This window comes from Micropterus dolomieu, linkage group LG01 (assembly GCF_021292245.1).
Source record: "Micropterus dolomieu isolate WLL.071019.BEF.003 ecotype Adirondacks linkage group LG01, ASM2129224v1, whole genome shotgun sequence".
NCBI lineage: Eukaryota > Metazoa > Chordata > Actinopteri > Centrarchiformes > Centrarchidae > Micropterus > Micropterus dolomieu.
Genome location: NC_060150.1, coordinates 52,327,072 through 52,344,749, shown reverse-complemented (window position 1 = coordinate 52,344,749; position 17,678 = coordinate 52,327,072). Strand labels below are relative to the sequence as shown.

Genomic DNA, 17,678 nt, shown 5'->3' with positions numbered 1-17,678 from the left:
GGTTCAGACAAGCTGCGACTTAATCCCACCTGAGTCATTCAACACACACGAACACAAAGCCTGCGAGCAAACACACACGACCACAAACACGCAATCAAATTCACATAATCAATTTTACAACTTTTTTTTGTTTCCTCATTCTTTCTTCTTTTTGTTTTACTTCATTAACAATCGTTCAGATGTCAGAGGTTCCCACAAGCTGCTCACAGCTGTATTACAAGGCGACTCCACCAATCAGCACGGCACTTTGACAAAAGAGATGAAGACATGTTAGTGCTGATGGTGGGGAATTATTTGTCCATAGCAGTTTCAAGTCTCTGCAAGTTGATTTTCATAGAAACAAAAAAACTGAAACCAACTGAAACCAACTGGAACCAACGGCTGTCTGGAGGGTTCAGGAAGTCAGTGATCTGATAGGACCAGAGCTGAGGAAGCTAACAAAACTAAATAAAACACCTGCTCGCCTGCTTGCCAACTCGCCTTGAAAACACGACTTACAGAAAACTTCAGCTCACCTTCCAAATCAGTCTCGGCTGTGAGTCACTCAACCCTAGGGTTGGGTATCTTTTAATTGTATTGATTCTGATTCAGATTCTTCTTCTTGAATCAGGGTTCTGGTTCCTTCAGCACAGATCCTGTCAGCGCTCGGTGACCTTCATCCTCTTCCTTGCTCATCATCCCCTTCATGGCTAAAGTGAAAGGCGTCTCTGTCCTAGAGGGGCGTCTCTGGGGACTCATTTGTAGCCATCATTGGTTTCCCTTCAGTATAAAAGGTGTTTTGTACCTGAGACGTTGCTACTGTTAGCGTTAGCTGGATCTGGGGCGTCATTGTAGCTGGGAGAGCGCGGCACGTTCAACGCGGTGCGTTCCTTCAGATTCACGCCGTGTTGAAGTAAACGCTTCGTCATGTTGGAGCTGCTTCCTGCCTCGCACCAAACCTCCTTACTGCAGCTGCTGCATTCTGCTGTGGCCTTCTCTGTTTTAGTGAAGCTAAGCCAAACTTTGGAGCGTTTGCTGCGGTCCGCCACGGTCCAGGACTGGAAACAGAAGGACTCTCTTCTTCACGCTTTGTTAACAAATGAGGTGACGTTAGGTCGGCGTAGCGGCTCCTTTGATGGAGTGTAAATGCTCACTGCAGTTCAGTCAGGAGCTGAGATATGCAGGAAGTTAGGAACCCAGAATCAAATCGATCAACTGACATTTCTCAGCGGATCTCACCACCTCATAACCTTCGACAAGATCGAGCTGCTTCCTTCCAGGAATGTCGTCTTCCATCCACAAACCTGAACCTGGGTGTGACACTGCGACCATCTGTCCTTCACTGCCAACATCACTGCGACAACCCTCTCCAGCAGATTCATCCTACACATCAGGACATCATATGTCTGTTCCTCACCCAGGAGGCGTTGCAGGTTCTGGTCCTGGCTTTTGTCGTCTCGTGCCTGGACTACTGCAACCCGCTCCTGGCTGGTCTGCCTGCATGTGCCATGCGACCTCTGGAGCTCATCCAGAATACATCAGCCCGGGTGATCTTTAAACAGTCCAGCTTCTCCCACTTCATTTCATTTAGTTATTTAAAAGGCACAGTGCACAGTAAAACATAAATGCTACCATTTGATGCACTGTGCCAGATTATAGCTTCAAGCTAATTCACATCTGCAGACGCTGGGCAGGTCATGGTTAAAAACAACACAATAGTAAATAAATGTGCTGAGGCTGACCAGTTCATTAGAATGACACCAAGATCACAACATCGTTAAATAGCATCCCAGTCATATCGCAACGTCCACCAAGACAATCGCAACATGACTTTGAGTCACATCGCTCAGCACCAGCACACAAAGTTACATAAACACACAAGGTTACACAAAAAAGGACATAAGACATACAATGAGAACTACTCACAATGAAACATCACAAACATTTGCCAGTCAATCAAATTAAAAGCACTACTACTACACTCATCAGCACTTATTACCAATGGCTGCTCGAATCAGATTAAAGACACCATGGCCCACAAAACACCCTTTCTCTATCTCTTATTGTAAGGGTGGGTGATATTACGATATTAGATCGTGGACGATTAAAATGTGTCCACGATCTGCCTTTTCAGAGAGATTGTTAGTATTGTGCTACAGTGCACAATCTATCAGTTTAGTTATACTCATACAAGCGGTTGACAGCTGCTCTGTCTGCTGCCTTGCTGCCTGCGTCCTCCGCTGTCTACAAAGGCGACAGTAACTGTTGGACGTCATAACATTAACATTCCCCGTGTCCCCTGGCTGTTCTGCCTCAACTCTCTGTGATTTATGAAGGTCGCTGAAGTACAGAAAGTGTTACTTGCTTCTAAAGGAACCGCTGCTAACTAGCTGCTGTTATATAATTAGCTCAGTTAGCCTCGTGGTCATAGCTGACTCAGCCCAGACTGGGAGCTCAGAGCACCTGGGGAGTGTATTGGGTTTAACGTTACACATCTACTCAAGCACTGGAGGTTTTTAGGCCATGATAATGTCAGCGAGCAGCACCTGATTGGGGACCAGAACCGGAGCCGAGCGAGCGTGCAACAAAACCAAGCTCAGCAGCCTCCCAGTAAAAACGGGATGAACGAGACCCAATACAGAGACCAACAGGGAATACAGTAACAAGATGATTTACAGAGTTTCTTGAAGAACAGATACATTTACTTTTTAATAGACCGAAAAACAGTTAACATTACTCTCTGTATCTGTGGCTAACGTCAGTTAGCTCGGTTAGCCGGGCAGCTGTCCTAACTCACTCAGCCCTGGGGTGCCAACAGCCAAACCCTGCAAGGAAATCACCTAGGTCATGTATTCCATGTCATTAAACTGGCCTCTGTCGGTCTCGAAGGCTGGGTGGGGTCCCGGTTCCGACCATAGTCTGGATGACGGGATGGGGGGGGTGGGTCATTTAATATCCATAAGTCCCTCCCTGTCTGTGTGTTTTTAAATATGCAGAAGGAAACAGCACATTCAGAAGAAAATCAAATCAATATGTATATTAAAATGAACAAAATTAATCAGTTATTTGCTGTTTGAATTAATCATTAGGCTACATTTTATACAATTAATAAAGTGTTATTTTTCTCTTTTAAACCAATAGCTTGCAAAACAGTCTTAAAAACCAACATGAAAATGATCTGTGATAAGATCATGAATTGTGATCCTGCCTAAAATAAATCGTGATATGATATTTTTGCCATATCGCCCACCGCTATCTTATTGTTTCTGAATGTAGCTCTTGAAGCACTTCAGCATATTTAATTAATTACTTCCATGATTCTTTCAATTCATTTGTTGAATCCACACGGTTGAAATTAACTTATTGTAATATGCTTTGGATAAAAGTGAATTAGATATATATGTTATGTAATGTAATGAAAAATAGGTTCAGTGCTGCAATCTCCGCCCTGATAGTTCCTGGGCCATCAGAAAGTGCGAGTTTTGGGGGGCCAAGAACTAAGTCCCACGTTCCTCCAGCTAAAATACAGGAAAAGTTTCTAATTGCCTATAAAGTTGCCCTGGTTCCTGCTGTGGAAACAAGCTACACATAGTTGGTCATCAGTCTTGTCCTCAGAGGACACAGTAATGAAACGGCTGCTCAGAGCACTTTAACAACAATGTGTGGATGCACTCAAACAAACAGCAAAACACACACACACACACACACACATCTGTGGTAACTGACCAGAGGTGCAGATAATAGCCTCTGGTGATCTGTTTGCTCCATCATCATGAAAGACAAACACACACACACACAGTACATAACTACACATAATGCTCCCACAGGAACACGTGTTGTCAATCACACACCACACACAGTCTATCCAGGCTCATGACATCATCGTCAGCGTAGAAAATGTTGTTTCTCTCTGAGGTCTGGATCAGCAGAGAGCAGCAGCAGATGGTGTTTGGCTCGCTCTCTGCCAAACTTCTCAATTCTCTCAAATCACTTCCCTCCCTCGCTCGCCCATCACAAAGACTGTACTTTTACCAAGTCGACTAAAACAACAGCAGCAGCAGCGACGCACTCGCTGACCTTCAACTGGGTGATTTTTCTATGGGGGTTTTTTTGTCACCGAAAGTGTGAAACGTGAGTGACACCATACCCTACTTAAAAACACCCGCAGTTCCAGGTGGAGGTGGAGTTCAGCAGCTCAGTTATAGGTTAAATGTCAGAATGGTTTGGATAAAAGCAGTGGTCTCTTTTTTAGGTCAAAAAATGTTTAGAGAACTTGGTTAAACTCAGGCTCGCTCCAACAGCTGTTTCAGTGTCTATATTTCAACTTGTCGTTACGACTTGCTTTACATTGAAATATGGTCATTGAAATTGTTGTTTAATGTAACAAGAAGATTTAAAAAAAATCAGTTCTAACCAAATTTAGTCCATTTTGAAATGCAAAACTCCAAGTCAGTGCTAACTAGCATTATGCCTCTTTTTAACCCCTGTGAAATGGTACATGTGCTAACGTAGAAAATAAGAAATGATTTACACAACACGTATAATAAGAAGGCGAAACACAAATCAGCTTCTAAAATACATTTCTATTTATGTTTATATCTCATAAACCAACCCATTCTCACTCCCAAGTTGTCACTTATGGACGCATGGTCAAGAGCTATAGTTGTCAGTTTGTAACGCACTGGGGATCCCTTTACCATAATAGTTCACTGTAGTGGGGGAATCCCCCTAAAGCGTTAGTTTTTTACGGTAAAGGGAGGTATATGATATTTAACACAAAAGACTGAGTAAGGAGGTGGTTGGGGTGGATGCAGGGCCAGAACCCTGACTTTGAACCAGGAGACCGGGTGTCCCGTGTGAAACAAAAAGTCAAGATTAAATATTTTTATTTAAGTTAGGCAAGTTACGTAAATTGACGTAAGTGACGTTAGTTAACTTAGGTACTAACTGACATACGTAGTTATTTTAACCCAAACCATGATCTTTTCCAACCTTAACCAAGTAGTTTTGTTGCCTAAACCCAACCAAGTACTTTCTGTGCCTAAACCTAACCAAACTGCAACATTTCAGCCGTCTCAAAATGGCGATGTTTCGAAACACTAGTGTTTTATTTTGAAAGTCTAACCAGATGTTGCATGTTTATTGTTGCTAACTTCACCAGAAGTTGTATATTTGTTTTTGCCAAGCGTTGCTAACTTAACCGCGGAGGCCTAAATGCAATAAAGGGCGTTAAAAGGCGACGCCAAAGGGCCTTGACCGAGCGTCAATATGTGACGAGTTGGGAGTGAAAACGTGTTGCATAAACTACAGCTTAAATACACTCCTCCATCATACAAAGAAAAAGTTACAAAACTCCCTTCCAAAAACTGGGCACTTAAATTTTGGTTAAGAACAAATAGTGTTCCTTTTACTCTAAATAAGTTTGTTCTTGTTTTTTTAAATTTACAGCAGCATTGTCATGGGCAAGTTATTTAATCAAACATCTACGTGTTTATTATTTGCAAACATTCGTCGCTATTTCTTTCCATTTAACATAACTAAGTGCTGTTCCTCGTGTTCCTACCTCTTTGGTGAATCACTCTATATTTTTACGACCTCTAGTATCCGGTCGTCTAGTAAACAAACACCAGGTTTGCCACAAAATGAGTGCACACTGTGACCTGAGATTTCACAGTCCTATGACTCTGGTTTGTCCTACTGCAGCTGCAGACACAGAAAACCAGGTATTTATCGTCTCCTAAACGGGTCAAACACAGGGTTTCAGCGTGAAATCAATTCTGACAGATAGTTTGGGACTGATTTTACACATATAAAAGGTGCCAGGCTTTAAACCTTGTATCGGTGTTTTGACGATTTATGCTGCCTTGCTACCATAGTGCAAATCGATAGCAGAGTCCAGTACGGACAATGAGCTAGTTGATACTTCAGATACTTCATCAGAACAGTTTCTCTTTGTTTCAATACGTTGATGACTATGTAGCAGCAATCAATCTTAGGTTTCTGTATATTTCTGTAACGTTGATGAATCATGGTTACTTTAAAGTTGACTTTCAGTAGGGAGACCATACGTCCTCTTTTTCCCGGACATGCACTCTTTTTATGACTTAAAAAATGTGTCTGGCCTGGATTTCTAAAACGAGAAAATTTCCGGAATTTGGCTTTCGCTTTCTACAGTCGGCATTCATTGTGTGTCTTTGACCAGTACTGGCACTATAACATTTGACTCTTCTTACAAGCTGCCACTACTCTTGTCTGCCCTCTCCACTTAAGCGTGTGCATAAAGTTGCTCATAAGCGTCACTTTTTCGTAAACCGACCAAGCCTGGACATTAATAAAGGTTAATGTGGTGCTACAGCAAACTTTCAAAATGTTGAACTCGTTCTGCATGAATGGTTGTGATTATTGGCAAGTTTGCACTTAGCATTAACAAATCAGAATTACCATGTAGAGCAGTTTTCTTTCACAAGGATTTAAAGAATGAGAACAACGTACAATAACAAAACTACTGTAACTGGAATTATAGTGGTAAGCTATTTAGGACACAATTATCTGAAATAATGTAAAATAATGAATACACTAAAATTAGCCCTTATCAAGCCTTAACAAGACAGAAAACAGTTTTATTTGTGAATTAGTTTAAACAGAATGCATGATCTGCAAAGCTGGTACGTACGTGTCAGTGTCAAATAAAGGTGCTAGCAATCTAGAAGTTCACATGTAGGGCCTATTAAAGTTCAATAACATAGTTGCCCCATCTACAACCACCAAAGCCAGTTCAGCTGGAGTCACTGGGCACCAGCAGCACTGCTATAAGATCAATGCTGTCCTGTGTGGACCAGGGACACTGCTGCCTGCTGACCTTTCCTCAATGTCATTTTCAACCCCCCTCCCCTCTGGCATTATCGACTGCTCTCTGTTGGCTGGTTCGGGGGCATTGGTTTGCCCGATCGATATAAAACACCCCCATAAAAACAACTCTGGAGAGGAGCAAAGGACAGTCCAATAAAAAAACAAGAATCCTCCTCCGAAACAAAACCAACTCCTGAGCAGGTATCTGGTCACCCCCCGTTGCAGATCAGGGATCTTGTTGGCGAAGCTACAGAGTTGCAGCTGTCTCTTCAGTTCTCTTGTAATCCAACTTCAAGGACTTAATACAGTTGCAGGAAAAAGTATGTGAACCTTTTGGAATTACCTGGATTTCTGCATAAATTGGTCGTATAATGTGATCTGATTTTCATCTTAATCACAACAATAGACAAACACAGTCTGCTTAAACTAACTTCGCACAAACAATTACATGTTTTTCATGTTTTTATTGAACACACTGTGGAAACGGTCACAGTGCAGGGTGGAAAAAGTATGTGAACCCTTGGATTTAATAACTGGTTGACCTTTGGCAGCAATACCCTCAACCAAACCTTTCCTGTAGTTGCAGATCAGACCTGAACAACGGTCAGGAGGAATTTTGGACCATTCCTCTTTACTAATCTGTTTCAGTTCAGCAATATTCTTGGGATGTGTGGTGTGAATCGCTCTCTTGAGGTCATGCCACAGCATCTCAGTTGAGTTGAGTTCAGGACTCTAACTAGGCCACTCCAGAAGGCGCATTTTCTTCTGCTGAAGTCATTCTGTTTTGATTTACCTCTTTGCTTTGGGTCGTTGTCCTGTTGCATCACCCATCTCCTGTTGAGCTTCCACTGGCGGACAGATGGTCTTACATTCAGCCTGCAAAATGTCTTGATAAACTTTGGAATAATTTTTTCTGTTGATGATAGCAACCCTTCTAGGCTCTGAGGCAGCAAAGCAGCCCCAAATCATGATGCCCCTTCCACCATACCTCACAGTTGGGTTGAGGTTTTGATGTTGGTGTGCTGTGCCTTTTTCCCCCACACATAGGGTTGTGTCTTCCTTCCAAGCAACTCAACTTTGGTTTCATCTATCCACAGAATATTTTGCCAGTTGTGCTGTGGAACATCCAGGCGCTCTTTTGCAAACTTCAGACGTGCAGCAGTGTTTTTAGCATGTTCCAGAGATTTCTGTGAGTCTTCAGCTGACACTTTAGGATCCTTCTTAACCTCATTGAGCATTCTGCTCTGTGCTCGTGCAATCCTCTTTGCAGGACAGCCACTCCTAGGGAGAGTAGCAACAGTGCTGAGCTTTTTCCATTTATAGACAGTTTTTCTTACTGTGGACTGATGGACATCAAGGCTTTTAGAGGTACTTCTGTAACCCTTTCCAGCTTCATGCATTCAACAATTATTAATCTTAGGTCTTCAGAGAGCTCTTTTGGTCGAGGCTTGGTAACATCAGGCAATGCTTCATGGGAATAGCAAAATTAAAATTGATGTGTTTTTTATAGGGCAGGGCAGCTCTAACCAACACCTCCAGCCTTGTCTCATTGATTGGACTTCAGACTGGCTGACTTCTAAGTCCAATTAGCTTTTGGAGAAGTCATTAGCCTAGGCGTTCACATACTTTTTCCACCCTGCACTGTGACTGTTTACTCAGTGTGTTAAAAAAAAACATTAAAATATATAATTGTTTGTGTGGTATTAGTTTAAGCAGACTGTGTTTGTCTATTGTTGTGACTTAGATGAAAATCAGATCACATTATACGACCAATTTATGCAGAAATCCAGGTAATTCCAAAAGGTACACTTACTTTTTCCTGCAACTGTACATCCCAAACCTTGTGTGTATTCACAACATACAGTTACAGTACAATGAGTCAAGCTCTCTCAGACCTTGCCGCTGTCCGGTGCTGCATAAACACCGCAAGAGATATTTTTCCACATGTCATTTCTTTTATTCAAGTACCAGTAGTTCATTCAAGTTCTATCATAGAGAACTGAGATTGACTACAACATTCAGCCTTTCCTCCTTCCTCAGTTTGAAGTACTTGTACAGATCTGAGAGGCATAGGGAATGCCTTTCTATCAGAACCAGCATCAACCTTTTTGAGCTTACTCTACAGTAGCTCATCTTTTCGATCGGACCACACGGGCCAACCATAGATCCCCACATGCATCAATGAGCCCATGCTGCTCATGGCCCTGTCACTGGTTCACAGCTTTGCCTTCCTTGGACCACTTCTGATAGGTACTGACCACTGCAGACCGGTTTGGAGATGCTCTGATCCAGTTGTCTATCCATCTCAGTTTGGTCTTTTTCAAAGTCACACAAATCCTCCCATTTTTCCTGCTTCCAACTATGAGGACACAATGTTCACCTGCTGCCTGATATATCACATTTATTTGTATGGCAAAAGCTTTTCTCCAAAGTGACGTGCAAATGTGGTACAATCATAGACTGTATATAAGAAGTGGACATAGTCATCGTGACTACTTGACTATGTTCGTACTAAATGAACATCATATTGTATTAAAGAAGATGTGAAACTAGCGACTGAGACCATAAACTCATCAGGATAGATAGAGAAGGGTTGAATGATTAATAAATACGCTTGGACGAGGACGGTTCTTTGAAGACGTTAGATTCAATCTGTGGGACGTGAAAATAGTTTTGCTAATTTCCAACTAGTGCAAATGCATCTTTGCTTCAATTCATGTCGCACCATCTCACGTCTTTCCATTGACTTGGCTGCAATTACACCACCTCCCGTCTTACATTCTGGACACATCTTTGGACACATTAATGGCATCCAATCATGTCTCTGTTGTTTGGTGTTATAAAATCCCTGTAACTTTTACTCATAAAGCAAGGCTCAAGGTTTGGTTATATTAGTGGTGGTCAGACAGAATTAAATGTTTATTATATATGTTGTATATGTATAAGAGCCATTATTACCATATCACGGATATAACGGTATCTGCAACTACATCTGCAAAAAATAAAAATAAAATGCAGTACAGAGATGGTAAAGATATGTTTGAAGTTAGAAATGGTGATGCCATAGCTTGGTTTGTCCACCACATTATTAAAATAAAATGATGTGTTTTGATAAAAAAAATTAAGTTTGGAGATCGACCTGTATGATTATGTTGCATTAACAGAAAAAAAGACCATGGTACATAGAGGATAAATAATCCCATAAACATAAAAAAAATATCAAACGATACCCAGTTCTTCTAATAAAAACACTGTCCTTTTGATTGATGTTCAAGTCCTTAATCTTTTTAAGAGAATATAACAGTTACTGATTGCCACCACAAAAGTTAAACTATCCACCTAGCTTGCAGAAGAGGTTGAGTAGTAGTTGGTTTTGTACAGTCCCAATAAGTTCCATCAATCATAGGGTTACCTGAGCCTGTATATAGCCTGAGAGGCAAAAATGTGTATTGCTTTATTTGAAGGTGACCCAGATCAGTGTATCAACGTTTTTATCAACTCAGAGTGTCTCTCATTTGGATTTTATCAGCTGGACAAACAGAGGACAGTTTAGAGAGATTTTAGTGAGTAAATCAAACTGAAACTTTAAAGTGGGGGCCCCAGTAAAAATTACAAAGAGCAGCCTGCTTCTCTCTGCAGCCTGGTGCAATTTGGGTGAACATTTCACAACTTGAGCCTATTGTCTGGTTGTACGCGGTTGTATTTGTCATGTGTTTACCTGCAGGGGTGTGCACAGCACGAGGCAGTCAACAGAAAAGGGAGCCTGCTGCCTACACTACAGACAAAGAATCTGATGTGCTGAGGGCTCTGAGGGTGCATTCAAAGCCAACATGTTTATTCAAACTAGTTGAATCTCACTGTCTCGCTGGACAGCTCTCTGTCTTTGTAGTCTCGACCGAAATGAATCTTAGAAATAAAGATAACGGCACACTTTCAGAGAGTCTCTCCTGGAAGTTTGACAGTAAGTCAGTTGTGTGAAGAATTAAAGTCTTGCTCCATTTTCACTCCTCTGCACGCCCGACCAGCGTAATTGTGAGAGAGTTGTGAGCGTCAGTTACAGAACCAGAAAATAAAAACAAGATAAAACAGGAGAGTAATTTATGAAAAAGCAGGTGTAGTAATAAATAACAGAGTAAGGAAGTGGTTGGGATGGATGGGTAGGCCAGAAACTAGACTTTAACGTGTGAAACTAAATGTCAGCATTGATTGTTTTTAGTTAAGCTGTGTTGATTACGTAGGTTACGTAAGTTGCATAATTATTTTAACCTAATCCTGATCTTTTCCCAAACCTAACCAAGTAGTTTTGGTGCCTAAACCTAACCAAGTTACGACGTTTTACGTTAACCACTATTTTTATTTGAAAGGCTAGGTGGATGTTGTTTATTTCATGGGCGTTGGTATAGACAGTGCAGTAGCACTGGGGCCCTTGACGGGAGCGGCACCCCCAGGTTATGAGTGGGACTTTGGGAGTTACGTGGTAAAAATGCATCTATAGGCAACATTTAACAGTAGACACCTGGCTCACCTCTCAGTGTTTATTTTAGTGGATATCAGAGCTAGCAGAGCACAAGTGCAAGCTAGCAGTCATGCCATTCAAACATAAAAGTAGTTTGAAGAAGAGACAAGAGGGAAAAGAACAGGAGGAGAGGGTTGCAATGCTCCCAAATAAGATTGTTTTGGATTTTTTACAAAGGACATTGTCGTCGGATGCCTTTCAAATAGGTGAGTAATTTTACAAGTGCTTTTTCAGTGGATTTGGTGCGGCTGCCGTGCCACTGTTTCAAAGGCTGTTATCATTTCGGGGACAGGTCGCCTCTGAGCACCTGTTTGATATTGTGGATGTGTTGGGTATTAAACTGTGTGCACTGTAGCTACTTTCAGGCCACTTCTCTTTCTTATTCACCATAATGTCTTGCCTCTCTGTGGAAAAGGAATGTGGTTGTCGTGATTCAGGAGGTTATTGTACTGAAATTGCAGAAAAAGTCTGCATCATTTCAGCACAGTGGACACCTCCTGCTCTCAGCTGTTTGTAGTGACGTTTCAGGATTTTGACAATGACAGCACTGGACATGCACCTTATAACTTTCTCTTTAACTTCTGTACTTTGCAAATACAAAAGTCTAGGTGACACAGTCTGACTCTAACATCCATCACATGATGGTACTTTGCTTTAGACTGCTGCGTTACACAGCAGCAGCGTTTGTGTTGGAGAGACACACAAAGAGAACTATTGAATTTAATATGTTAATATGGAAGGAAATCAAGTTAAGGAGCTTTAAATTAGGTATTTACTGCATCTAATCTTATCAGTTGTTAAACTGTGCACGAGAAAACAAGGCACACAAATTTGCCAATAGGATACCTGTCTAGACTCGAACGCAGTGTGTGCGCGCTCATGTGCTTCGTCACTGTGGAGCGCAAGGGCCCATCATCACCGGGGCCTGTTGTTACTACCTTACGCTACTGGCGTATTTATTATTGCTAACTTGACCGCGGAGCCCTCCATGTCCAAAAACGATGCTAAAGGCATACCCAAGGCGTTAAAAAGTGACACCAAGGGGTCTGGACTGAGCGTCCACTTGTGATGAGTGAGAATGTGTTGATTAATCTGGGAGTTTGATTCAGATATATAAAGCATAAAAGCTAAACACCTCTTCTCCATGTTTAGGGTCTCATGAGATGGCTACGATCACGTCTACGTTACATTTACTCATTTAGCTGATGCTTTTATCCGAAGTGAAACTGGCCATGGCCTGAAATTGACCTGCATGTGCAAAATAATAATACAACATCACACACGCTGTCGAACAGTAGTAAACATGGGAGACCACAGAGGTTAGATCTTACTTCCTAACCCTCCCAATTTTCACAGGACATCATGTTTTAAATAGCCCTCTCCGCGTTTCCTCCCGGTGTCACAATTCTCCCGATTTAAGACAAATGTTCATGACTTTGTGCCCTTTTCATGGCCTTCATTACAGTTTCTGGTGCTGTACAGATCCTTAAAGCCCTATAACTCTCACTTTCTCTCTACTGTTTTTACCCAGACAAGTGTTATGCATGTGACGCACTTGATCACTCCATCACAGAGGTTAGTGTCGATGGTTACATTTTTAAGTTGATGTCAGATGGTAGAATTCGTGAGCAAATGATAACGAGGGCTACATTTTTAATTCTGGTTGCATGAACTCCGATCTGACTGTCCAGTGTGTCGCATTTCAAACAATCCGACCTGTATCTGATTTGGACCACATATGAAAGTGGCCCAAATCCGGAAAAAAAGTCCATGTGACACTCTTAATAAACAAATCTGATCTGAGTCACATGTGAGCAGAAAGATCAGATTTTGGTCAGTTTGGCTGCAGTTTGAACCCAGCCTTAGTAGCCGTATATTAGAAGCACAGGAGAAAGTCAGATGATGGAGTATAAAGAGCGACAACATCAACAAACTCAGGTGGACTTTAACACCGTGTGAAACCCGGAGACAATATCAAGAGTAGACAGACTTCTTGACAGACAGAAAGCAGCATGTGAAGCTGGGAAAACATGTCTCTGATTCCAGGAACCTTAGCACCGGTTCACCTCAAGGCTACGTTCTTTCCCCCCTTCGTGGTCGTGGACTTCAGAAAGATCCCAGCCCCACCCTCCCCCATCATCCTGTGAGACTCCCCCGTCACCACTGTGGACTCCTTCCGCTTCCTGGCCACCATCATCTCCCAGGACCTCAAGTGGGAGCTGAACATCACCTCCCTCACCAAGAAGGCCCAGCAGAGGAGTCCATCCTCACCTCCTCCTCACCAACTCCTCACCATCTGGTACGCTGCTGCCACTGCCAGGGACAAGGGCAGGCTGCAGCGTATCATTCGCTCTGCAGAGAAGGTGATTTTTTGCATGTTGCTTGTTAATATCCTGTATATATTTATATATTTTTTCCATTAGTATTTTAGTATTATTGCATTATTTTGTATACTTGTACATTTTTGGTCTCTTTACTTTATATTTATATTTCTGTATTTATGTTCAAAAGCACCAATATACCAAGACAAATTCCTCGTATGTGAAAATGTACCTGGCAATAAACCTCATTCTGATGCTGATTCTGATTCTACAAGGCTCACCTGCCAAACACCAACGTAGAGTCACTGATGGCCGAAAAGGGTTCTTAGATTCCACGGGAGCTTCTTATCTAAACAATATGGTTACGTCTCTCATGAGTGACGGGATGTCGCGGGGTCGTGATGAAATTTTTGGGCCTCGAGGAAACCTCCATACAGGGTTTGGTCGGCAAGTGAACAATGACTTATTTAAGTTAAATAATGTTACCTAGGTGAATTACGTCAGGTACTTCCGGTTTGGTAGCATGTTGCTGGACTGGTACTTTCCAATGATCATACATATATATACATATATATGTCGTTTTGGGACAGTTGACAATCAACTTATTTTGTCTTTAAGCATGAGGATGTGTTGGCCAATCTCTTCCATTTGTCTTTATTCCAGCTCCTAAAACTGTAGAGCAGTGATTCCCAACCAGGGGTACTTGTACACTAAGGGGTACTCTGGGGTTACCAGGGGGTACATGGAGAAAGACTGCAGAAAGACTTTTTGGGAAAAGACCACAAAAAGCTAAAAGTAAATGCACTGTAAATGGTTGAAAAATCCAGTTTCTGTCATTTATAAATACTAAAAAACACCACTGAACAACACATAAAGCCTTCCCATGATAAAGGGGTATTTAGGAACACCTGATGGGGCTGTGGGCTCAACAGACGAAAAAGGTTGGGAAACAATGCTGTATATGTTGCACACATTTTCATTGTAAATTTATATTTTCTATTATATTTTTTCCAACTTTGTATATTTTGACTGTTGTGCACCACAACATCAAAGCACATACATGGCAATAATTGATTCCCAAACTGGACTGGACTTCCTGGATCGTATTTTATCATCTCACCAGTACCTGAAGCATAATTTTAACTTTCTCAACAACAAGAAGGAATAATCAGGCTTTGTTTGGACCGGTCACAACCTGCAGACACGTGCACCCTGACGATGAGTCACAACATACAGTGGCCTCATTTTAAGGGGTCATGAGCCAGAAAGGCCGAGAACCAGCGCTTCACAGCCCCGTAGGAGCCTGTTCTTTTCCTCACTGCATCTGTTTTTAATGAATGAAAGGACAACATGCAAACATGGAAGGGAATTAAAGACATGGTGGGATGCTGCAGAACCTCCTCTGTCTGCTCTGTCAAGTCCATCATGGTGCAAACTGCACCCCCATCCTCTCCTCTCTGTTATGACTGTATCACATCTGCAGGAGGCTGCACACATTTCTGCCTCCTGTGAAATCTCTCCAACCTCAACCGACCTCTCCATGAGGAGGAAGATGAAGATGAAGATGAGGAGTATAGGGCTCCTGCTGAATGCTCCTCATCACTTGAGCCCACAACAACATATCAGCAGCTGTCTGAATCCATGTGATCAAAGCACAGAGCTGAGCGGCAGCGCGCCAATAGGCAGCCGATCATAAGAGATACAGAATAATCATGAAAAGGGGCTTATTATTATATGGTACGCGTGTAGGGGTACTCACTCGTCTGGGCGCGTGTCCTCGCTCATTTTTTTCCGTTTCACCTCCGGTAAAAATAAGCTCCCGCCGCGGCTGCACGGCGCGGTGTCTTCATGTTTCCTCGCCCTTCAGCGGCAGCGGCGGAGGCGGCGGCTGCAGATTCGGCTCCCTCCCGCTCTCCGCTCGGTTCTTTAATCCCGACGTGCGTTATGTATTCCCGGATCCCCGCCTCTCCTCCTCCTCCCCTCCTCCTCCTCCTCCTCCTCCTCCTCCTCCTGTTCTTCTTCTACTTCTTCTTATCCTTCTTATTTCAGTCCTCAATTACTGGAGCGCATCTGAAGAGGCGCATCCGATCTCCACCTTCCTCCTCCTCCTCCTCCTCCTACTCCCACGACTTTTCTTCCTCCTCTTCCGCCTCCTCCTCCTCCTCCTCCTCCTCCTCCTCCCGCCGGACCGGACTGGAATGCGGTGACCGAAAATGGTGCGCTGGTATCGGTGAGGATGGCCCCGGACGAGCCCCATCTCCTCCTTACTCCATGTTGAATTCAGTGCGCGCAGGCAGAGCGGAGCGGAGGAGGAGGAGGAGGAGGAGGAAGAGGGGTGACGTCAGACCCGAAGGACTGCAGAATCACGTGCTATTACCATATAATAATATTATTAATAATGTGTTACTGTATTTGTCATATGCCAGTAATAACACCGTAGTAGTCCGATGGCCTCTTACAGTAGGCTGTTAGAAGGCTACAAGCAACTAGTAGTAATAACTATAATAATAGTATTAATAATAATAATTAAGCATGTAATGTATTAGTTGTATCAGTAACATTAGTGGCTATTGTAGCCTATGAAGTAGCAGACTAGGTACAGTAGTACTAGGCTAGTAGTGGTAGTAGTAACAGCAGTGATGAGATTATGTAGATGGTGTAGTGGTAGTAGCCTATTATTGGTGGCAGTGGAGTTAACATCAGTAGGTTACTAATAACAATAGTAGTGTAGTGCACGGAAAGTAACAGAAACAGTAGTTCTAATAGTACTAGTAGCCTACTACTGTAATTATTGAATTTGCAGTAAAAGTATTGACACTAATAGTTGTAGTTGTAGTAGTATAGTGGTAGTTGTAATAGTGATAGTAGAAGTAGTAGTAGGCTAGTAGTGTTGTGGTTGTAATAGTAATACTCTAGCAGTAGTGGCACTAATAGTTGTAGTTGTAGTACTGTTGTGGGTTGGTTGTGGTAGATGTAATAGTAGTAGTAGAACTAGTAGTAGTGTAGTGGCTGTACTGTACTGTAACATAGTGGCACAAATATTAGTCTTTGCAATGTAAGTACATTTAAGTAATGAACTTACATACAGTTTGGAGGTATTTATACTCTACATGAGTACCATTTTATTCTACTTTATACCTCTGGAGTTTCTGGAGTAACAGAAACTCATTGTAAACAGACGATCAGCTTATGAATCAGTTGTATTGATCCAATAATATAGATACTAATTTAACTCTCTGGAAGGGTTAACTCGTATGAGTTTATAATGCTTTTTTTACTACACTTTTAACTCAGTAAAAATGTTCGTACAGGACTGTTACTTGCAGTATATTTACCTTGTAGTATTGCTTATTTACCTAAATTGATTATCTGAATAACAGTGGTTGTAGTAATAGTTGTGTAATGGCAGTGATGGTAGCAGCTGTAAAATATAGAGAAGATGTTAGTTTAATGTAAAATATACACACTGTATACAGTCGAAGTAGAATATGGTACCCTTGTGTATGTTTGTTCAAGGTTTCAGAGTTAGCGGTGCATGTTCTAAAAAAGAGTTGTGCTTGGTAGGATAAGTACTGTAGTATTAGCAGAAGAATAATAGTGGCAGCAGCAGCAGTAGCAGTATTGGCAGTAGTAGTAGTAGTAGTATTGGCAGTAGTAGTAGTAGTAGTATTGGCAGTAGTAGTAGTAGCATCAGAGTAATAGTAGTATTGGCAGTAGTAGTAGTAGCATAATAGTAATAGTAGTATTGGCAGTAGTAGTAGTAGCATAAGAGTAATAGTAGTATTGGCAGTAGTAGTAGTAGCATAAGAGTAATAGTAGTATTGGCAGTAGTAGTAGTAGCATAAGAGTAATAGTAGTATTGGCAGTAGTAGTAGTAGCAGCAGTAGAAGTAGGCCTATTGGCAGTATTAGTAGTATTAGCAGTAGTAGTAGTAGCATAAGAGTAATAGTAGTATTAGCAGTAGTAGTAGTAGCAGTAGTAGAAGTAGGCCTATTGGCAGTATTAGTAGTATT

The 17,678-nt window shown here is 42.0% G+C and overlaps 1 protein-coding gene across 1 annotated transcript in view; it reads right to left on the bottom strand.

Moving 5' to 3' along the window:
• The window catches only part of spred2a (sprouty related EVH1 domain containing 2a), a 42,008-nt gene extending 26,453 nt beyond the window's left edge, over positions 1–15,555 (bottom strand). The window contains exon 1 of the mRNA XM_046046803.1: positions 15,425–15,555. Coding sequence (XP_045902759.1) covers positions 15,425–15,450 — 26 coding nt within the window. The 5' untranslated portion in view covers positions 15,451–15,555. The remainder of the gene's footprint in view (positions 1–15,424) is intronic.
• Between the last annotated feature and the right edge of the window lie 2,123 nt (positions 15,556–17,678).